General features: G+C 38.8%; 1 protein-coding gene across 1 annotated transcript in view; it reads right to left on the reverse strand.

Moving 5' to 3' along the window:
- Positions 1-23,982, reverse strand: part of CSMD3 (CUB and Sushi multiple domains 3) — a 406,730-nt gene that overhangs the window by 258,546 nt on the left and 124,202 nt on the right. Inside the window, exon 5 of the mRNA XM_068167989.1 lies at positions 9,275-9,482. Coding sequence (XP_068024090.1) covers positions 9,275-9,482 — 208 coding nt within the window. The remainder of the gene's footprint in view (positions 1-9,274; positions 9,483-23,982) is intronic.

Raw genomic sequence — 23,982 nt, forward strand, 5'->3', positions numbered from 1 at the left:
ACAGGCTGGAGAGGTGGGCACAAGCCAACCTCATGAAGTTCAATAAGAGCAAGTGCAGGGTCCTCCATCTGGGTCGAGGCAATCCCAGGCACAAATCCAGGCTGGGCAGTGACTGGCTGGAAAGTAGCCCTGAGGAGAGAGACTTGGGGGTGCTGGTGGACAAAAAGCTCAACATGAGCTCTCAATGTGCACTTGCAGCCCGCAAAGCCAATCAGATCCTGGGCTGCATCAGGAGAAGTGTGGCTAGCAGGTCGAGGGAGGTAATCCTCCCCCTCTACTCAGCCCTGGTGAGACCCCACCTGGAGTACTGTGTCCAGTTCTGGAGCCCCTATTACAAGAGGGATGTGGAGGTGCTGGAACGTGTCCAGAGAAGGGCCACGAGGATGATCAGAGGGCTGGAGCACCTCTCCTATGAGGACAGACTGAAGGAGTTGGGGCTGTTCAGTCTGCAGAAGAGAAGGCTCCGAGGTGACCTAATTGTCGCCTTCCAGTATCTGAAGGGGGCCTACAGGAAGGCTGGGGAAGGACTTCTCAGGATCTCAGGTAGTGATAGGACTAGGGGGAATGGAATGAAGCTGGAGGTGGGGAGATTCAGGCTAGATGTGAGGAGGAGGTTCTTCACCATGAGAGTGGTGAGACCCTGGAATGGGTTGTCCAGAGAGGTGGTTGGGGCACCATCCTGGAGGTGTTTAAGCCCAGGCTGGATGAGGCTCTGGCCAGCCTGATCTGGTGTGGGGTGTCCCTGCCCATGGCAGGGGGGTTGGAGCTAGATGATCCTTGTGGTCCCTTCCAACCCTGAATGAAACTATGAAACTATAAGAGGAATTTCTCATTTAATTGTATATGTGCAACTCAAGCTGCAGGTGGGTATCAGGGTTGCTTTGGTGTGTGCATCCAGTATGCTCAATTCATTAAATACCTGGGTGATTCAGGAATTGACAATCCAGTGAAAATACAGACTGGCTTGAGTAAACAGACTAATTTGAAAGGTAATTATAATACCAAAATAGGTGAAATTTCCCAGCTGACTCTTCAATTAATTGAGAAATAAAAGAAACACAAAGAAAGCAAAAAAGCAACACAGCAAGAAAAAAAAAAATAGTTACATGTTTGCTGTATTTCCAAGCTAAAGAAAAAAGAGGAAAGAAGTTGAGTTAACCTTCTGCGTTGCCATCTTTCAGTGCCCAGTTCTAAGGCATAACATGACACATCTTTCAGAGGAGAAAGTAAACAGTACTAATTCTGTCTTGGAGGAAAGGAGACAAAAATTCTCCCTGAAGTCTGGCCTTTCAGAAAGCTACATATGCAGGGGGAAGGGCTAAAAACAAAACAAAAACAAAAGTAAAGCATCCAAAACAGAAGTGTCTAAAATATAACATTTTATTAGCAGTTTGAAGGTAACACATCAGCTAAGTTTCAAGTGGCTAAAGGCACAAATCAGTGAAAGATGTGTAGATAAGGTCGGTTTGTGCAAAATTGGCTGTAGTAGGCCTAAGCATTACTTAACTGAGAAACATGATACTGACAAGCCTGAATCTAGATAAAGCCTTGATTGCTGTTTCCAAATCTCAGACCTGCAGCCAACTGACTGACAAAAAGCCTTTTATTTTTAGAGCAAGAAATTACTACTCTTCAAATTGAACCTAATGAGCTATTTAGAACAAACTAAGGTTTTAGGTAGAAAGTCCACTGTAATCATTTATTTATGATATATATAACAAATGAAAACTTAAATAAGCCAATACTTGGGGAAAAGGGAGGAAAACTTCTACATTATGTCACTTGTTCTATAAAGTACTTTAACAATCTATTGATTAATTTCATTCAGCTAGAGGGATAAAAATAGTTCACCCTGTGACTCTCTGTCAAGTTCCTTATGATGCTTGGAAGATAAAAATTGTTTGCTTTAAAAATGTCATTGTTGAAATATGTGAGAGCCCTGTCATGCCTTTGCAATGTTGAAAAAAGATCACTTTTCAAGTTAGTGTCATATAAAGCAAGTCTAAGAGAAACCATTGTACAATCATTAAGAACTGAATGCAGATCCAACTTATGATTAATGGAAGTTTGTGGTACAGTGGATATGAAATGCTGAGAAGTGCCAAGATTAAGAAATATTTCCATTTCAAAAGTAGGTTGCATCTTATAATGTCAGATATTCACATATCAAAGATTCTCCAATTAATCTGTTGGCAGAATAATGAAGTATGATGAAAGGTAAAAGGAAACTTCCAAGCACATACTGAAATGTTAGCTTATGATACAAGCAATGTGTTGTTTGTGACAGAAGTAATAAACACTGATGGCCAGTGTTGTGTCCTGATTGCCTGAAAGACTATTAGAAGTTTCTGATTTTCATATAGATGTTAAAGATTTGAAAGAAGACACTAAATTATTCATAAATGTGATACAAATACCTCATATACAGCATGAGCTCATTCTTACAAGTCATTGTTTTGGGGCAAATAGATCATAGAATCAATATAAAGACATGTAATAGTTTAAAATCAAAAAGCCACATAGTAGTATATTCTTTAGTCTTCTGAATATCAATCCTTTCTCTCTAATTACATAGAGATCCTTTCAGTGTCTTGAGATCAGTACTTCATTCTTTCTAAAACAGAAGGGGAAAATGTTTACTGTGAGTCATAGAATCATAGAATGCCAGGGATTGCAAGGGACCTCAGAGATCGAGTCCAACCCTCCTGCAAAAGAGGACCACTTAGTAAAGAATCCATTCAGCAGTATCCTGAAGCCATAACATTCCCCTTCCAAAATACTCAATTATCTTTGGGCAATTTGATGTTTTCTTAAGACGGCCTGCTTTTATCTCATTGATTTTCAGTCCTCCTCAAACCCAACTAACACAGAGGATCAAGGCGTTACACAGCAACTGCCTAGGGGTGTCAGAGTGTGGTCTGACAGTTGTTTCTTGACCAGTAGGCAACTGTCAGAGCTCAGACAAGCTAAAACTACCTCAGGTCAAGACACCTCAGGAGAATCCTAAGACAGATCCCTGTCAGATCAATAGAAAGCCTGTGGCCACTTCTTAGTAATAAGACAAAAGTCATATTTACTGGACTACCAGTGTTGCTAGATTCCCATTAAAGAAACTTGGAGACATCGGAAATAGTAATGAGAGAGTACTTCTCCCTGCAGCTAATTCTTTAGTACTTCTGCAACTGCAGCAGTTAAAATGAAAAACACATATAGGTATGCAATCTTCAAACTGGTGAAAGACTCCAATTATATTTTCTGTACAACATAAAGGAAAATTGGCATGCAACTCTGGCTGGAGATAGTTTAAATTATAAGTCAAATTACTCCCACTCTGCAGCAAAATTAGGGACCCCATGGGTCTTATTAGAAAAAGTACTTTTATAATCTGAAAGTTTTCCTGAGTATCTGCCACTCTAGTTACTCATAGCTAGGTATTAAATCCAAACTCAAAGGTATCTTAAAAGAGCTGTTGCTTAACATTAGAATAAAAATTCAAAATGCTGTCATGTTAGGCCTGAGTCAGATACTTTATTTCATCTTTTTAAAGGTGATAAGACACTGAAAGTCCTGAAATGCCTTTAAAGAACAACTCAATACAAACTAAGAGGATAAAAATTGTGCAGCTCTATTCAAACTACATGAGATAATTTTGAGTTCACTCCTATTTTCTGCCTCTGAAAATGTGTCAAGGTAGATATTGAAATCTGCCATAAAAGGCTACTCTTATTGCATAATTAAATATAATTGCTGCCATGAAATCCATGCAGATTACTCACAGACCCATTCATCTCAGTTTCCATCTTATTTTTTTTTGTGTGAATTAGTACCTTGCTCAGTCACATTTTGTGCAACTTTCTGCTATAGCTCAAACAACTGATCTACATTTAAAAATTGCTTACATTTATCCACAGAGACCTTTCCCTCTTCTGCAATACCTGCAAGCTAATAAATATCTTACTCCATAATTTTATAGAGCTTCCATCTCAGAAGTCTTAACAAATATCAGAAACTGTACCATCCTTCATTGCATTTAAAAAAATTCTAAAGCATGAGGAGACATTATGTTGTTCACCACAAAAATCTAAGACAAAAAAATAATAAAAGAAACAAGAAAGAAAAGCTGTGCAAGAGCTGCAAGAGAAGTGAGAATGCGAAACAACTCTGTACACACCAAGATCAGCAAGGGAGGAGGAGTAAGTGCTCCAGGCATGAGAGTTCATGGTGAGGCAGCATGGCCCCTTGTAGCCCTTGGAGGTTAACAATGGAGAAGAAATCCATCTGCAGCCCACCAAGGGCCACATGTTACAGCAGGTAGATGTGCCTGATGGAGACTGTGACCCTGTAGGAAACCTGCAATAGAGTGGGCTCCTGGCAGGACCTGGGGACTGTAGGGTGCAGCCCATGCTGGAGCAGGTTTGCTGGCAGAACTCACAACCCTGTGGAGAACAGATTCTGGAACACCCTGTTCCTGAAGGACTGCACCCTACAGAAGGAACCCATGCTGGAGTAGTTTGTGAAGAACTGAAGCCCATAGCAAGGGCTCATGTAGAAATTCATGGATGACTCTCTACAGGTGGTGCCCACACTGGAGCAGGGGAAGAGTGTGAGGAAGAAAGAGCAGCAAAGACAAGTGTTGAAATGACCACAACCCTCGTTTTATGTCCACCTCTACAATTCAGGATGGAAAAGGTAGAGAAAATCAGGAATTAAGTTGATCTTAAGAAGAAGGAGTTTTAAAATTTTGGTTTCTTTTTCATCCTATTTTGACTTAATTGATTTGCAATAAATTAATTTCACCAAGTCTGTTTTGCCTATGATAACAATTGGCAAGTGATCTCCCTGTCCTTATCTAAACCCAAAAGCCTTTCATTATATTTTCCTTGTCTAGCTGAGGAGGGACAATGACAGAGCAGCTTGGTGGGCAGCTGTCGTCCAGCCAAGGCCAACTCACCACACTCACGGACTGATAATAAACGAATAGAAACAATATAGCCATCACACCAGGTGACCCAAATTGATTTTAGCTAATCACTTTTCTTCTTCCTTTAATATATCTAAATGATGCAGTGTAAGACACTTAATCAAATAGTATGTAGAAGCACAAGTTTAGTTCTGGTTGCAATAGGCATGAAATGATTGCTGCAGCTTTCCCTTGTTGACTTTTTTTACAACATAATAAATTGCTGAACTACTGAAAGAAGTGTTATATCTTCAGAAATGCCTCACTCAAAAATGGATGTACAATATTTCCTTAATGTATCAAGAAATATAAAAAAACCCCAAAGATCTATTACCCAAGGACAAAAAAAAAGACAGCAATTGAAGGCAATGAAAAAAAGCATTAAAAATAGTTGATGTTTGTAGCACTCAGCATTTTTAAGTAAAGATTCTAGAAGTCTGGCTAATTTTGAAATTAGCACAGAAAAACACATGAAATACAGACTGCCATTTACAGGAGGGAGCACTAAATTATTCATTAGTTCTTTCTGGCACTAAACTCTGTATCTACAAAAAGTACTTTGAATCTTTGAAAGTTGCTTTTCTCATCCAAAACACTGACTTTTTTACTGACCCCAGAGACTAGTTCTTAAAAATGTCTGAATTTATCTCTTCTGTTCTTTACAAACAGCCTGTGGAGGTGAGCCATTCCTACAGCAGCTCAGCAGAGTGGCAGAGATTGGTGGACTTTGTCTTTTTTTCCCAAAAGCCAAGTTACACCTGGAGAGAGAAGCAAGCCCCCTCACCAAGCTGGCCAGTCTCATGAGAGGCGGGCAAGGCATGGGCAGAGCTGCATCCAGTGGGCTATTTAAACACCCCAGGAGTACAGGGATCTTTGATCCTTGCACTCCAAGTAAGGTCAAGGCTGTGGTGATTCATCTGGGCAGTTTGTGCAGAAGGTCATGTGGGCAGGACCAGCCATGGTTCCTACAAGGGTAAAATCTGTGGTGAAAAGAAATGTGACATCCCAGATAGAAGTCCTATGCAAATATGCAGTTATCCATGTCACAGGCTGCAAGGAGTGCCACAGCCTTGTGCTGGCAACAAGGGGCAGCTATGAGAACTGTTGCCTCTGCTGTGAAGAGGTGGTCTATCAGCTCAGCCTCATGGCAAAGCTGTGCAAGGAGGTTGAAATGTTGAGGAGTATCAGGGAGACTGAACAGATCCTTGTCATAGGGAAGTTTGCTGTCTCCCTGAAGCTTGGGTTATGGACATCACTAGAAAGCTTCCTAGCCTAGTGCAGTTGTTGGACTAATACCCATTACTCATCTTCCATGCAGGTGGAAAGGAAGTAATGACTGTTAGTCCAAGAGCAATTAAAAGAGACCTTAGGGCCTTGGGATGAGTGGTGAAAGATTCCAGAGCACAGGTCATCTTTTCTTCTGATTTTCCAGTCGCAGATAGTGACACTGGAATGAACAATCCAATGCAGTCCATTAATACATGGCTCTGTGGCTGGTGTCACCATCACAAATTTGGGTTCTTCAACTATATGGCCTACACAGCACCAGGGTTATTGTCACCAAACAGAAGACACCTTCCTCAAAACAGGAAGAAGTTCCTCACTCCGGAGGTTGCAGGGCTGATTGACAGGGCATTAAACCAGGTGTAAAAATTTAGTACTTCATGAAGAATTCCACGCCTTGTCTCCTGGATAACCCTAGACTACCTACTTGATGTATCTAGTAGATCCTTGTTTTACTTAGAACAAAAAAATTAGTTACACAGCAGAAGTGCTGAAGAAGAAAACTTTTGATTTGTTTGTAACAAATCAGGATAAGTAACAGTCACATAAAGCAACAAAATAACTATGAAATAATTTTTCAATACTTAATATCCAGCTCAACCAACATGTTTTAAGTAATTCCATAAACTATGTACTATGTGTTTTCCAGAATGAAAGAGACTTTAAAGTATTACCACTGTAAATCTAATGAACAAATTGTTGTTAATTAAGCTTCCCAAATCATTTTTTTCTAACATATGGGGGAAATACTTTTGCATAACTGGATACATCAGTCTAATTTAAGGAATATAAATGACCAACTGAACACAGATAAGAATACGCTCTCAATCTGTTCTGTGCATGAGCAATTATTAAATTAAGGTTATAGGATTATATGTTTTGTAAACTGATGAGAATGTCCATATATAAAAAAAGTATTTTAAAAAAGAAGTAAATTTAAATGGAAAAGTAAATTCAAATGGAACTAATGACTTTAACAGGGGAAAAAATTGAATCATTGTTTTAAGCTCATGACTGAATACATAAAATACGTTCAAGAGGAATAGAATGCCCATTTAACTATTCAAGAGAGTCATTTTTTCCTGTGTGTCATTGGTATTACCACACTAATTATTGTTATAAATTGTTTAAAAATTATTTTAACTGACAGCTAGTTCAAAAGATCTCAGTTTAACAGCTTGAAAAACTCAACAGCAATTAAGTAATATTCTAATACAGGTAATTAACTATGTAGGTGGTAGTACAGATTAACTGAAATGATGAAATGCTCTTTATAAAGCTGAGACTTATTAGACAGGCTTTTACTATACCTGTAAGTAGTAAGGAGTATTACGTAGAAACTGAAACTGATGTTTCAAAAAATACAGTTTTCTGATTTGGGATATTTTCTTCTTAAAAATTTTATAATCATTTCTTTCATTTAGCCTATGCTGTGTTTGATTTTTGTATTGATAACAAGAAAACAAGACTGACTTTAATGTGCTAGCAAGTCACTTGTATCACTTCTTGTTCACAAGCTCTTCGCTGTTGTGCAGAATCCTAATAATGCTTTATGAACCTGTTCAGAGCTTAAGGTTTTACTGGGAAGCACCACTGTCATTTATGGTTTTATATACATGCTCTTCTTTTTTTTGTGAACCTATATTATATTTAAACCAATATAACAGACACACATATGTGTAACATTCACATGTTTCTTGAGTATTACGATTATATGTTATGATAAACTACCAGGCCGAAAAACTACAAAATGCATCATTCATTCTTTTCTTCTTACCTGAACCTGATCTCAAAAGAGGTTGTTTATAATTTTATTTCTTCTACTTGCTTTGCAAAGTGCATCTACACTGAGATCAAGAATTACAGATGCCAGTTTATCAGAAATACTCTACTACTATTACATTAAATAGATTAGGAAAGACAAAGGTAGTGTATTTGAAATAAAATCCAAACCATAAAGTGCTGTGGCTACTCACAGACTCATAGAATGTTATGGGCTGCAAGGGACCTTGAATGATCATCCAGTTCAACCCTCCTGCCAGAGTAAGATCACCTATACTAGATCACACAGGAACACATCCAGGCAGATTTTTAATATCTCCAGACAGGGAGACTCCACAACCTCCCTGGACAGCCTGTTCCAGTGTTCTGTCACCCTCTCAGTGAAGAAATTTTTCCTTATGCTTACATGGAACTTCCCATGTCTCAATTTCCACCCATTGCCCCTTGTCATTGGGCAACACCAAGAAGAGCCTGGTTCCCTCCTCTTGGCACTCACCCTTTACATATTTATAAACATTAGTGAGGTCACCCATTAGTTTCCTCCCCTCCAAAGTGCCCCAGCTCCTTCAGTCTCTCATCATCCACTCCCTTAATAATTTTTGTGGCTCTGAGCTGGACTCTTTTAAGCAGTTCCCTGTCCTCCTTGAACTGAAGGACCCAGAACTGGACATTCAGTTAAGGATGTTATGTTTCACAGATTGAGATTGAAATTTCTATGTAAGTGTAACAGTAGTCATACCCCCAGCACAGGATATAGTGAGACCACATATACAGTCCTCTGTATAGAAATTCTTTTAGAGAGAATCTATGATCAACAGCTGTGATCAACACTACTTCCTCAAGCTCTCTGCTGAGAGGACTCCATGCCATTCACTTTCTGACATTACAAAACTACCTGAAGGCTCTTCCAATCCTTACTAGCGCAGCAATCCATTCCATTCTGTTTCTAAACATATACATTTGTGATACAATAAGGGCTAAAACAGACCTACAGACAAAGATGTGAATGAGCCTACAACTGTCAACTCGATGTCACACCCTTGCAATATATTTGGAAGTCATTTTACAGCTGCAATTAGAATATCAACATTTATACCACACAAAGAGCCATTACTGCTTGGGTTGTTGTTTGGGTTTGTTTTCAGCAAGACTATCTATTGACAAAACAAAAAGCAACAGAAATTATGCTTCCACATATCATTCTTTCAAAATTATTTTACCGTATTCAAATTGCAATAGTTGACTTACCATATTGTAGGTGGTTCAGAACCTTCTACTTCTAAATAGTCATACTTTTCTTCCATTTGGAAATCTGTAAATATGAGTGAAATAGTATCCCCAGGCTCTGCCACAATTGTCCACGTGCAATCTGCATTATTGTGATATTCATTAGGAAAGTTGGGGCTCGAGATGATGCCGCTAGATCCTCTCATAGTACCTCCACATGCATCCTCAGCTGTTAAAACATAAATTATAATCATCATTAAAATCACCCCTTAGAAATGTGTATTTTCTTGTTGAGAATAGATGTTTAACATGTTAGGCTTGGAATGTGCTGCAAAGTGAAGATGTTAACAAGTAATTCTTTCAGATTTCAGTTATCTAGAAATTAAAACACTAATGCCAGGACGTATTTTTACAAAACCTACCGTTCATGCTTTTGATAATTATTTCATTCACTTTACAATTGCATGCACAAATTTCATTATTTCCTTTTCCTCTCTTTAAACAAGAATATTTTCCTAAAGCAAGTTAAGAAACAAAGCATGAACAATCTGCCCATCCTATGTCAATTGTATTATCATATTTTATCTTTAGTGATCATCTAGCAATGTTTGTCTTCCAATCATCTTTTCCACTTTTCAAACAGCTGATTCATTGTCAGATCAAAGCTATTCATGGATGGTTTCCCAAACGTCAGCTCTAAGACACTTTCAGAATTAAGATGCTTACTTCAGAGTCATTTTAATTGGTGTAAGTTTTAATAGATAAGTGTTTGAAATGCAACCATAGTTATATATGATATACAAATAAATATGTAAAAATTCATAATATGCATACAGTAAAGCTCTTTAATGATCACAACTGCTAAAAAGAAAGCCATAAATCCCTAAAATGGATTAAGATTCAGAGGAAATGTGCACATCTGACCTGAAAGGAATAATTCAGGGTGTGGCTGAGCACAGATGTTGCAAGAAATCTGACTTTTATCTTAACACAAAAAGGACTAAAGGTTGGCCTTTGAGAGGATTAACTGATGGTAGGAATGTTTCTCCCTGAGTGAGAATGTAGAGTGCAAATATCTCCCTGGGTCAGCTGGGAGAGCATGGGGAAGTGAATACTTAGCTCATCCCAGCGTACAAGTATAGAAACTAGACAACTAATCAAAGACCTTCAAAGAGGGCAAAGGACTTGAGCTGTCTTTAACTCCTGTATTCCGTCCAACAACTGGAGATGCCCAGTGTCATGATGGGGAGCATATTATAGACACCTGTATATTGCAAGTGTACTCTGCATTTGTGTCATTATGAAATACATTTGGTATTGCTCCTCTAAATTAGAAGACCAGTGCAACATCAACTATCCTTAAATAAGGAAATTTGATATAAAACTTTACATCCTGCACATGTGGCATCTCTGAAAGAATTTGGTCAGAGGGTATTCGATACCACAATCATAGAATCATATCATCAATAAGGTTGGAGGAGACCTCAGAGATCATCATGTCCAAATTATCACCCAACACCTCAAGACTAACTAAACCATAGCTTCAAGTGCCATGCCCAATCCTCTTTTGAACGCTTCTAGGGGTGGTGATTCCACCACCTCCCTATGGTGGCACATCCCAATGGCCAATTACACTTTCTGTGAAGAACTTTCTCCTCACCTCAAGCCTAAACCTCCCCTGGCACAGCTTGAGACTGTGTTCTCTTGTTCTGGTACTGGTTGCCTGGGAGAAGAGACCAACCTGCTCTTGGCTACAACCACCGTTCAGGTAGCTATAGACAGCAATAAGGTCTCCCCTGAGCCTCCTCTTCCAGACTAAAAGAACCCAGCTCCCTCAGCCTCTCCTCATAGGACTTGTGCTTGAGACCTCTCCCCAGCCTCATTACCCTCCTCTGGACATGTTCAGGAGTCTCAATATCCTTCTTGGCCACCTGGGCACATTGATGGTTCATGTTCAGCCAGCTGTCAACCAGTACCCCCAGGTCCCTTTCTGCCTGGCTACTCTCCAGCCACTCTGACCCCAGCCTGTAGCACTATATGGGGTTGTTGTAGCTAAAGTGCGGCACCTGGCACTTGAACTTGTTGGATGCCATCCTGTTGGACTCTGCCCATCTGTCCAGCCTGTCAAGGTCCCTCTGCAGAGCCCTTGTACCCTCTATCAGATCAACACCTGGTCCCCACTTGGTGTTGTCTGCAAACTTACCAATGGTGGACTCAATCCCTTCATCTAAATCATCAACAAAGATATTGAACAGGATGGGGCCCAGAACTGATCCCTGGAGGACACCACTAGTGACTGGCCACCAGCTAGATGTGGCACCATTCACTACCACTCTCTGGGCTCTCCAGCCAGTTCCTAACCCAGCGCAGAGTGCTGCTGTCCAAGCCATGGGCTGACAGCTTGGCCAGGAGTTTGCTGTGGGGGATGGTGTCAAAGCCCTTGCTGAAGTCCAGGTAGACTACATCCACAACCTTCCCCACATCCACCAGGCAGTCACCTGATCCTAGAAGGAGATCAGGTTGGTGAGGCGGGACCTGCCCTTCCTAAATCCATGTTGGCTGGGCCTGATCCTTTGGCTGTCCTGCAGGTGCACAGTGATTGCCCCCAAGATGATCTGCTCCATAATCTTGCCTGGCACTCAGGTCAGGCTGACAGGCCAGGAGTTTCCAAGGTCCTCCATCTGGCCCTTCTTGTGGATGGGCACCACACTGGCCAGTTTCCAGACACAATGATCTTTATTCTAATATATAACATTATGCTGAACAAACTAGGGTAAACACTGGAGATTTACGACGTCAGTTCTAACACCAACAAAACTAATTCTATGATAAAACAATTCTCAAATAGTGATTCACAGATTTAATTCAGTAAGGTAAGAAAACATGACTGATGTTGTGTATCTTCTATCTTAATGGTGCATATACTCTTAACTCAAAAATTGGTTTTGAGACTCTCATGTCACTTTTCTGTGAGCTAAAAAATATTGATTGTAAATGCAGAGCTACAACTTTCAGAAACCACAGGATCATAGAGTTGTTTATGCTGAAAAAGATCTTTAAAATCATCAAGTCCAGCTACTGACCTAATACCACAAAGTCCACTGATAAACCATCTCTCTAAGCACCACATATACACATCTTTTAAATCCCCCCAGGGGTGATAATTCAACCAATTTCCCAGGCAACTCTTCAAATAACATATATATATATATATATATATATATATATAAAACCACCATGTTACTAGATGGGAATAATGTATTGCATTTCTTATTCAGTTTATTTTCCAAATGTTTGAAACACACTTGAAAAGTAAGTCTCTTTTCTGCTTTATTTGAGTGCTAACATGAACAAAATTTGCCCTAGAGCCTGGGAAAAAAAAAGTCAATACTGCTGTAAAATTAATGACAAGTTAAAAAAAAAAAATAAAGGAGTATAGCATCACAGAACAATAGCTTTTAAGAATTCTGGCACACATAATGACTCACCTCTAATGGAAAGAAAAAATTTAATGATTGTAAGAAACTTTTTAATTACAGTAGTTTGAGAGTTCAAAATACCAGGTTTTGTCTCTTAAAAATTCTACTAAATTATTATATGTCGAGATAGAAAACCTGAAGTAAAAACATATCTTGGATTTAATCTTACTAATTAGCCACTGCATTTAACAATCACCAAATACAACAAGGCTTTCAAGTTTCATGCTTTCAAGTCCTTTGTTGAGGAAGGAACATAACAAAAGTAATACTTAGGTTTTCATGCATTAAGGACAATCAGGAGAATACTTTTTACTTGCTAGTTCAGAGATGTAAAATGTTCCTTAAAACAATGAGTAATATACTGATGGGATGATTCTGAATGATTGGTATGTGGACCTTAAAAACTTATTGAAATGTATTTTATCAAGTACTGATCTGAGAAGAATTTTATAGGCAAAATTTCATAATAACTGAAGCTTATGCAATGTGCAAAGACAAATAGTATTTGAAATGTAATAAGTTTAAAGCAGAAAACTAGAAGTAGCTTACAAGAATAACAAATTTGGAATAGCTTTCTCTCAGATTCTAAAATACTGAACAATATTACACTACAGAACTCATAGGTTTTTTCTTTTTACAAATGAGTTATAAAGAAACCTATCCTAGTTCTTTGCAATATAAAACCCCTTTTCACTAACAATGTTGCTACTTTCACCAATATCTAAAATATGTAGAGTGACTGTATTCACAACCACAACTTGTGTCAATGTATCATAGTATCAGTCAGGGTTGGAAGGGACCACAAGGATCATCTAGTTCCAACCCCCCTGCCATGGGCAGGGACACCCCACACTAGATCAGGCTGGCCAGAGCCTCATCCAGCCTGGTCTTAAGCATCTCCAGGGACAGCGCCCCAACCACCTCCCTGGACAACCCATTCCAGGGCTTCACCACTCTCATGGTGAAGAACTTCCTCCTTACATCCAGCCCGAATCTCCCCACCTCTAGCTTCATTCCATTCCCCCTAGTCCTATCACTACCCGATATCCTGAGAAGTCCCTCCCCAGCCTTCTTGTAGCCCCCTTCAGATACTGGAAGGCCACAATTAGGTCACCTCGGAGCCTTCTCTTCTCCAGACTGCACAGCCCCAACTCCTTTAGTCTGTCCTCATAGGAGAGGTGCTCCAGCCCTCTGATCATCCTTGTGGCCCTTCTCTGGACACGCTCCAGCGTGTCCATGCGCATGTCCACTATTTCGGAGCCACGTTTGTTCAGAGATGTTTGCCAAAATGCAATTTTGTTACCATCAGCAAAATGGCCCAGACAAATCATCATGTATTTTGTTCTGATTATTGTAGAAAATTTGTTACAAATAAAATTAATACTCACTACATTTAACTGCTGCAAATATAACCGAGAGCATATCAGCCATAATCTGAGCCTCTGTAATGCAAGCATTAGTCCAATAAATAACAGAATTACTGTGCTGTGTTCTTATATTCCTCCACCTACAATGCCATTAACTTGTGATTTATTTGATTACACTCTTGCAGTCATATCCTCATAAGTAAAAGCTCACATCCAGGAGGAGGCAAACAAATATTAATTCCCACAAAAATGTTTAGCATCTTAAGTTGTGAAGCCAGTTGAAAAAAAGAATTGATACACAAGTAAACTGACAAACACTGCAATTGACTGCAGCAGTTCTACTGCTGACTTCATGGTGCACGAATCCAACAAATAAAAGCAAATGTAATAATTACTTCTATGCAATCCACTTTTAGTACCTGTGCTTCTATCACACTGAAATAGCATAACTGCTTAGATGTCATCAATGAAACAGTGCAGAAAAAAGAAAACTGGTGAGAACACTTATGAAGACTAATAATGGCCCATTGTCATCAATGCACAACAAATCCAATAATAGTACATGAACAATGAAGAAAGAAAGGAAAGACAATCTTTGCAGATATTTCTGTTCAGAGCACTGAGAATCTCTTTCACTGCATTTCCACAACTTTCTTAATCACCTCTGCCAAGCTATTGAGGGAGGAGTCCTCAAAGATACATAAATGCCTAACACTACAGTCATTTTAAGGAAAATATGATCCCTACACAGCAGTTAAGTACCTAAATGCCTTGAAAGAACTGTGTAGCCCCTCCTGTTCTTTTATATTCCAGTTACCACATACAGAAAAAAACACAACAACATTCACAGGCATGGTGAGAAGACAACACTTCAGTGAAGACTTGATAGACATTATGCAATTACACATGTATCTAACACTGATGACATGTAAACAAATATATCAACAACAACAAAAAATCTACTTTTAATATCCATTCCTCACATTTTCAATATTTTTTTATACATACTATGAAAATATATCTAACCCACAAGCTTACAATAGTGACATGAAGGCATAAATGCAAAACCTACACCTATTGCTGAGATGCCATTTTTCCAAACACAGTTCTCAGATCTCAATCATATGCTGGAAGGGAAAGATTTTTCAGAGAGATATGCAAGTGGAAACTTGGCTTAGAAAAGCTCTTTGAGGTATTATGAATGCAAATTAAGATCTATGTTTGAATATGCATAAGGGCTCTTATGCAGAGGGAGTATCACTGATATTATGATGCGAATGATGATTACGGGAGTACAAAGGTCTTGAGGGTTTGGGATATACATGCTGATATTTTTGTTTGTGTGGGGGGTTTTTTGTTGGTTTTGTTTGGTTGGTTTTGGTTGGGTATTTTAAATCACAAATATCCACAAATACATTTAAAAATTACTGATGGAAACTGATTTAATAACATTGTTTTCTAACCATTTTCCTGGCCTGCTGTTCGCTGTTCCTTTTGCATAATAAATTTTCTAACTGTATTTCTGTAGTTAACCTTGTTTCATTTTAATGTTATCATGGTATGCTTCAGCATTCACAACAATGTTACATAAATATTGAACTATATTTTCAAGAAGACAAATGATCAAAGACAGACAATGTTATCAGTGATTTATAGACCATGCAAATTCATGGATTTCAATGGGAATTCAATGAGATTGCACGGTAGATCAAGCTTTCATCTGGCGCACAACGTACTGCATCGTGTTATCTGCCTAGATATTTATAGCGTACTGAACATTTAATCTGTGGTACATAACTCATCACAGAGTAAGAGACATGTTATCTAGTCTTGAAAATAATGGAAGACAAAACAAGTATAGTAGCTTTCCAAGTTCAAACACTGATCTTTTCAATAGTCAAAATAGTTTCTGAATAAGCTGAGCCATTTTGAAGAAACCCATTAAGAAAAGCTGAGAGAACCTGCAGGAATATCTGTATACTTTGACCTTAGCTACACTCTATGAAATTCAAGGCATACTCTTTATGGTTTAGTTCAGGTGCAACCATGGACATACTGTTGCCTGTTCTGCCAAATTTTAGACAGCCGTATTTCAGAAAACTATCTAAGCAATCTATCAGATTCAGTGCTTGATTGCCCCTTTTAAAAGCATTTTAAAGTCATTAATTATTGCTCTTACATACACACTTTAATAACAACCTTTTAACTAATTATTATAATAGATCTTTACATTAGAAAACAATCCATTCTTTGTGAAATTCCAGAGCTGTTCAAAAGAATTTAATATAGGCAAATACATAGCATTAACTACTGATTCATTTAGTGTGGTGAAAAACTAATTTACCTGGTTCTGCATAGCAAACTCACACATACACTTTTTTTCTATGGAAACTCTAACCTTCCATGTAAACAAGGAAAAGGTTTTTTGCCGTGGGTGACAGAACACAGGAGCAGGCTGCCTGGTAAGATTGTGGAGTCTGCTTCTCTAGACACATTCAAAACCCACCAGTATGTGTTCCTGTGTGACCCTCTCTGGGTGATCCTGCTCTGGCAAAGGAGTTGGATTAGATAATCTTTTGAGGTCCTTTCCAACCCCTAATATTCTGTGAATATACAGAATTTTGAGTCTCCTCTCCTGCCTTAACTAATGACATCCAACTGTTCAGATTTTGTGGGCAACTGAAGAAAATGAGGACCTTGAAAAATGTTGTTCCCTATTACAATATATTTATCGTATATCAAAAATAAATTAACCACCTCCATGCATAAAATAATTATGTGGAAAGTGAAGTATAATCCTAAGAATTTTCATGTTTAAAGCATTGGTTTTTATGTCCTTCTGAGATAGCTGAGTTATTTGATGCAACATAATAGAATGGAAATTCTTTATGCAGACAATAGGTTTAAAGATTTTCCAAAACCAGAATACTTTAGCTGTAATTGGGATTTTATAAGAAAAGGAGAAAAAAGAGCTTTGTTTAAAAATTCTACCAGTGTTTCCTGAATGAGATTTTTAATCAATTACTTCCATATTCAAAGTAAAAGGTAAAGAAAATGAGTTTATCCCCTCCAGGCAGTAACCTGGTATGAGAAAGGAAACATGAGAAAGGATGAATATGAGCCTGCAGTGTGCCCAGGCGGCCAGGAGGGCCAATGGCATCCTGGCCTGCATTAAGAACAGTGCGGCCAGCAGGAGCAGGGAGGTCATTCTGCCCCTGTACACTGCACTGGTTAGGCCACACCTCGAGTCCTGTGTCCAGTTCTGAGCCCCTCAGTTTAGGAAGGATGTTGACTTGCTGGAACGAGTCCAGAGAAGGGCAACAAAGTTAGTGAGGGGCTTGGAACACAAGCCCTATGAGGAGAGACTGAGGGAGCTGGGGTTGCTCAGCCTGGAGAAGAGGAGACTCAGGGGTGACCTTATCACTCTCTACAACTACCTGAAGGGTGGTTGTAAACAGGCAGAGGTTGGTCTCTTCTCCCAGACAGCCAGCACCAGAACAAGAGGACACAGTCTCAGGCTGCGCCAGGGGAAGTTCAGGCTGGAGGTCAGGAGGAAGTTTTACACAGAGAGAGTGATTGCCCATTGGAATGGACTGCCCGGGGAGGTGGTGGAGTCGCCATCACTGGAGGTGTTCAGGAGGAAACTTGACAGGGTGCTTGGTTACATGGGTTAGTTGATTAGGTGGTGTTGGATGATAGGTTGGACGCGATGATCTTGAAGGTCTCTTCCAACCTGGTCTATTCTAGTCTAGTCTAGTCTAGTCTAGTCTATCCTTGTCTATTAAAAAGGCAGCACACTATCTTAGCTGTAACTTTATACAAACATTTCTCAGTCTGAAGCTAGATTCTTTCCCAAGGACATTGTGTCTGTTTTTTGTTTCTGAAAAGCTGTCAGAGGTTAAACTTAAATAATATTTTCTAGAAAAATTAAAATCATCTAATCTAGGTATCAGCCCCACTGCTCATTGTTTATTATGTTTTCAGTAGGTGCTGTTAATTATTGTTTCAAAATGCATCTATAACAATTATATAGAATTATTTGCTGACAAGTTCAGAATTATCTTGACCTGAATATTATTATTGTAAAAGCATTTTATGCTTAGAATTGTCCCCTTTATAAGTATTTATTTTTATATACTCTGATTTTTTTAGTATTTTTTTTCCATTATTTTTTTCAAAGTACAGTACTGAGAAGCAGCTTCATAACACATTTGGAACTTAATTTTCCACAAGTCTGAATTTGCTGGTTAGCCATCAGCAACTTTCACAAATTTCCAATGTCACACTTGGCCGGTGTTTAATGCAATGCTCTTACATACACTCCAGCTTTGCAATTTTCTGCACATCCTATACACTGCTTTCATTAAAAAACAAACAGGCAAACAAAAATACCCTAAACCCAACAACTCCAAAACCAGAAATAAACAAAAAACCCAAACCACAAACACACAGACTTCCAAACAAAAACGAAAAACCCCACCACAACTTAAAATGTGTTTCCACTTCACTGTCTGCAGTGGAAATGCCTTTAAACCAGAATGTTCAGTTTTAAAAGTCTGTAGCATGATAATCTGATCACGAAATTTGCAAATAAATACAGTAATAGATTAGAGGAGCACAACTTTATCTTAAAGAAGCTCCATAAGGAATGGCATTTTCTAGTGGAGTTCCTTTTGCTCTCTCTGTGTATAGGCACTTGAGATGTGTCTCTGAACACCTCACTTCCTGAGAAAGCAGTCAATAAAATCCCTTATCACTCTGTTCCATGTGTGCCTCTCCCCCACCGAGCCTGATTAACCCAGTTTAAATAACTCCTCATTTGGGTTAGCAAGACTCTTGGCAGTGGTGCTTTTACCCCACTAGTTACCCAAATATTTTTACTTAGTCTCAATAATGTAAATATAACACCCAGAGTCAGAGAATAAATTAATTGACCTTTAAAGAATAGAAAACACCACATGCAGTATAATGCATATTACACCTATTTTAATTTAATATTGTGATAACATTCTAAAACACTGAAAAATATCCTTAAAGATAGGTATATCATTTCTGAGAAACTCTTGTATGTTGGCTTTTTCTACAAACCTGTAATAATTAAATATGCCAGCCTCTCCTCATAATTTATCTGTAGATTAACCTTCCAGCTTGCAGAATGTCAATTAAATGATTGCAGAGCATACACCAACCAAAAATCTTTAAAGATAGGTTTGCAGAAGATTTGTCATTAATGACTTAAAATTCATCCAGCTTTTGAGGGGAGGGACATCAAACATTTCTCAAGGACATATGGAAGTCTCTTCTGTGCCTTTGTGTTTCAATTTGTAAAATTCAGAGATTTAAAATTCGAAATAAACCCAAGGATGATTATAAATTGACATCCTCAAATCCTTCGCTTTGCACTTCTATGCTCAGTAGAACTGCAAAATTTGTACAGATTTGACAGCCAGCAAAAAAAAAAAAACCACCAAAAAAACCCCACCAAAACTCAAATAATAGCATCTGTAGCTAAAATGGTGAGGAAGCTTAAAAGGTGCTCTAGAAACAGTTAAATGGAATAAATTGACTCCTAAACTGCCTTTTGGGGTTTTGGTTTTTTGGGGTTTTTTTTGAGAGAAACACAAAAATTATCTGTGCAGTGGAGAAGATACTACCATTATCTACAGAGAGTGTGTCCACTTGGAGCCCTGTATTGGGTAAAATTGGCAGGTGTGTGAAAGGAGATGTTGAACTGCCTCAGGCTAGTCACACCTGGGAATCATAGACCAGACTAGACTAGACTAGACTAGAAGCAAAGCAAGCCCAGAGAGGAAAACAGAAAGGAATATACAGGTGCCTTTAAGGAGACTGAAACTACACTGGCAATAAATTCTTGGCTGTAGTTATATACAAAGTATACTTCCTCTTCATAACGATTTCGACTGTAACAATGAGTCTTCAAAGAAATGTTTATACCTACAAAAGATGCTTTAAAGTATGTTTATTATACTTGCAAGAAAACTTATTTATTTTAGATCTCATTCATAAGAACTACTTGGGAATCAAATTCAGGAAGAAAAATGTGTTTAAATCTACAGTAAAGAAAATATAGCTTACAATGTTTCTTTAAATTTGACTTATTTGGGGAGAATATCCAATCTTTGACTAAAAAGAAGCTGTGGGGGAAAAAAATGGAGTAATTTTTCCCAAAGTGCACAACAAAAAGACTAGAGGCAAGGTGAGAAATTGTAAAATAACATATTCCATTTACATATGAGGAGTAAAATAAACTGCTGCTTGAGATTGCCATGGTTTAACCCCAACCAGCACTATATATCCTGCAGCTACTCACTCACTCCTCCCTGCCAAAGTTGAAGGGGAGGGAAACTGGGTGGGGGGGAAGTTAGACTCATGGGTTGATACAAGGACAGTTTAATAATTGAGTGGGTGATTTTGATCAGGTTATCTGGAAAGGCTGTGGAACTTCCATCCTTGAAGACTTTCAAAAGTGAGCTGAACAATACCCTAAAGCAAATACATCTGCCTTCAAAGCCAGATTTGAGAAGTACGTTCTATAACCTCTTCAGGTCCCAAAATAAGTTCTCATATAATTTCTGTGGTAGCTTTAAGACAGGGAAGAACAACAACACACAAACAAACTGAAAAATAGAAAAGAGGAATGCACATAATCTAGAGCAAGATGGGGGTGGGTGGGAAGGGAGTATTTCAATTTGTGTTACTTTCAGCTCTCTTGGCCTTATTTGAAGTTTTACTTTTCCCTTGGAACACAATACTCAGTTTTAAGGTTTACACCATCTGATGGAGATAGCATCTTCAATCATTTTTATCTTGACTATAAAAATTGTGGAATGAGACCACTTGAATATGTTTTAATGTAAGCCTCCATGGAATTAACTCCAAAATTCTCTACATTACATTCAGTAGACAAGCATGCAACTTGAAATAATTTACTTTTATGAACTGAAGAAAAATATAAATGTTCATCAAAACAGCTTTTTTCTCTTAAATGCACTCAGAAAACAGCTAAACAACATGATGTGTTCTTACTGCACTCCATGCAAAGCAGGAAGCACAATTTCTGCAACACATTTGTGACCTCTTTACTTCTGCAGTGTTGCATATCTACACGAATCTGTCTTTTATCCCACCGCTAAATGCCTAAGGATAATAAAATGCTTTCAAGATTTCAAAGTCAAGATTTCTCAGCTGCTTAATTATGCAGAGACCTTAAAATTCAGCACTCCTGAATATGATCTGTGACTACAGCATCACCAGAAGAAACAGGACTTAACCTCCTCTGAAGACGTTTTCTCAGCCAATTTACGATGTCTGCTTTGGCAGCTCTGTTATCTTCTTTGCCAAAATTTATCAAACTTAAATTAAGTCTGGTTGCTTTTGAAAAGTTCACAGATACGTTCAAATTTGAAAAAATCCCTAAAATTGGAACTTGAAGGAAAAGATTTTTACACCACAGAAGCGTTTAGAAATAAGAATTCTGGTGTTCTGCTAGAAGGATGTAGAAAGTTTTTTCAAGTAGAACTTTGTCCTGGTTTGAGTTAGGACAGAACTAATTCTCTTTGATTATTTTAGTTTTCAGCTCAGTCTCCTCTAAGTACCTGCACTTTCTGAAATTAACAGCATGTGTTTACAGACAGGGTTTGATTCTAGTAGTGATTAGTGATTTAATTGTAGATAATAGTCAAAATCACCTAAGGAATGTAGGGTAGCCTCATTAACTTTGCTGCTGCCATTATTTTTTTAGTACCACAGGAAATCCATACTCCATGATGGTGAGCATTGGAAGCATGTGAATTCCAACACCAGCAGGGCAACTTTTGCTCCTCCCGCAGCCATGAAGCCTCAAGCAAGTGGCCTAGTAGCAGATAAGAGGCTGGGAACTGTGTCCAGCAAAGTAGTTGAACCAGCTGAGCCTGAGCTCTGAAACAGAACCAGGAAGTGGCAAATGACAGTGCTGGGAGACTCCTCATTGAAGGGCATGGTGGCCTCCACCTGTTGACCTATTATCTAGGGAGGTTTGGTGCATGTCAGAGGCTCACATCCAAGACACTACTGAGGTTTCTCCAGCCTGCAGACATCTATTGCTCTTACATGTGGGCACTAATACTGCAAGGGGTGATCTGGAAAATATCAAGCACAGATATACAACTCTGGGGTAGAAGTTAAGGGTCCTGCCAGTAAGGGCAAGGTGTGTCAGAGGGAGTGCAGTGCTTGCAGTTCTGTGTTGAAGCCCAGCCATTGCTCATGAGCACCAGCACTGAGACTGGCTGGAAGGAGCATTGCCTTCCCTTGGCTCAACTGACATCTTCTCTGAAGTGATGATCACAGTGCATGTCAGTGTGAGTAAGATAAAAGTTTTACCTTGACAGATCTATCACTCTTGTTCTGCTTAAATATAACTTGCCCGAGCTCAGTCTTTTTTTATTATTTTTTCCCCCCAATGACAAATTACACAGTGAATGCACACACATGTCCTTTAGATCTGGGCATTTTTGTCCTTTTATCATAAACAGTTATACCTCACACTCCTTTAGAGTCACTGAAGCCTACATATACATCCTTCTTACTTCACACATTTTGCCAGGTGTGTCAGCCACCCTTCCCAGTTTTGTGTCACCAGCTGAGAGTACACCCTATGCCTTCATCCAGATTGTTGGTGCATATATTGAACAAGACCAGACCCCATAGTGACCCCTGGGGAACACCACTTGTTACTGACTTCCAACTAAATTCTGTGCAGCTAACCACAACCCTCTGAGCTCTTCCTTCAGCCAGTTTTCAATCCACCTCACTGCCCATTCTTTTAACCCACACTTCTCAACTTGCTTATGCTGTGGGAGATGGTGCTGAAAGCCTTGATGATCTTTGAGGTCTTTTCCAACCTTACTGATCCTATGATTCTATTCTATGATTCTAAAGTAGACTCATGAGGTGTTTTTACATGGTCTCTCCTCTGTCTAGCCAAGGACTGGGAGTGACAGAGCAACTTCCAATGGGCACTGGGTGTCCAGCTATGGTCAACCTACCACAAAGGGAAAAAACATAAGCACACTAGACTGAGTAAAATAGAGGTCTGACAAGGTGATTTGGGGTCTGGAGCATATGACATGAGGAGAAGCTGACAGAACTGTGTCTGTTCAGGATGGATATGTAGAAGATTTGGGAGAGATCTTACTGTTCTCTTCAACCATCTAACAGGAAAATACAGAGAAAACAGAGTCAGTTTCTTTTAAAAGGTACACAGTGAAAGGACATGAGAGAAGGGTCTCAAGCTGGAACGTGGGAAACTATGACTGAAGGTAAGGAAAAAAATATATATAAAAAAAAAAAAAATCAGTAAGTGAGGACAGACACTGTAACAATATGGAGTCTTCATCCTTGGAGATATTCAAAGCTCATCTGGACATGGCCCTGAGTAACTTCTTGTTGTTGACCTTTTTTAAGCAGAAGATTGAGTTGGACTGGAGGCCTCCAGGGATCCCTTCCAACTTACATGATGTCATGACTCTACACATTATTTTAACAATGAACATTGTCCAGACCATCAGTGCTTTTTGTCTCCCTTGTGGCCTTAAATACAGTCTATACAACTAAGTAACATGCAAACTTCTATACAAAAGATGGTTGAAAGAATCTCAGTCTTCTGTCATTCGACAGCCTTCCTAACTTCTAAACATTTTGAGAACTACCATAAAATGAATAAAAAATGTTAAGTGGTGGCTTTACGAACTAGTCACAAAATACGGAGATGAATTATCATGAGAAGAAAGGTACATCTGAGAAATAACTTCTTTGAAAAGGCAGATTTCCTTAAACTCTTATTTTTCATAAATCCTGATAGGATGCTTGTATTACTAGGTTGATA

The sequence above is a fragment of the Melanerpes formicivorus genome, unplaced genomic scaffold (assembly GCF_026170545.1).
Source record: "Melanerpes formicivorus ecotype bairdi unplaced genomic scaffold, bMelFor1.0.p_v2 SCAF_128, whole genome shotgun sequence".
Taxonomy (NCBI): domain Eukaryota; kingdom Metazoa; phylum Chordata; class Aves; order Piciformes; family Picidae; genus Melanerpes; species Melanerpes formicivorus.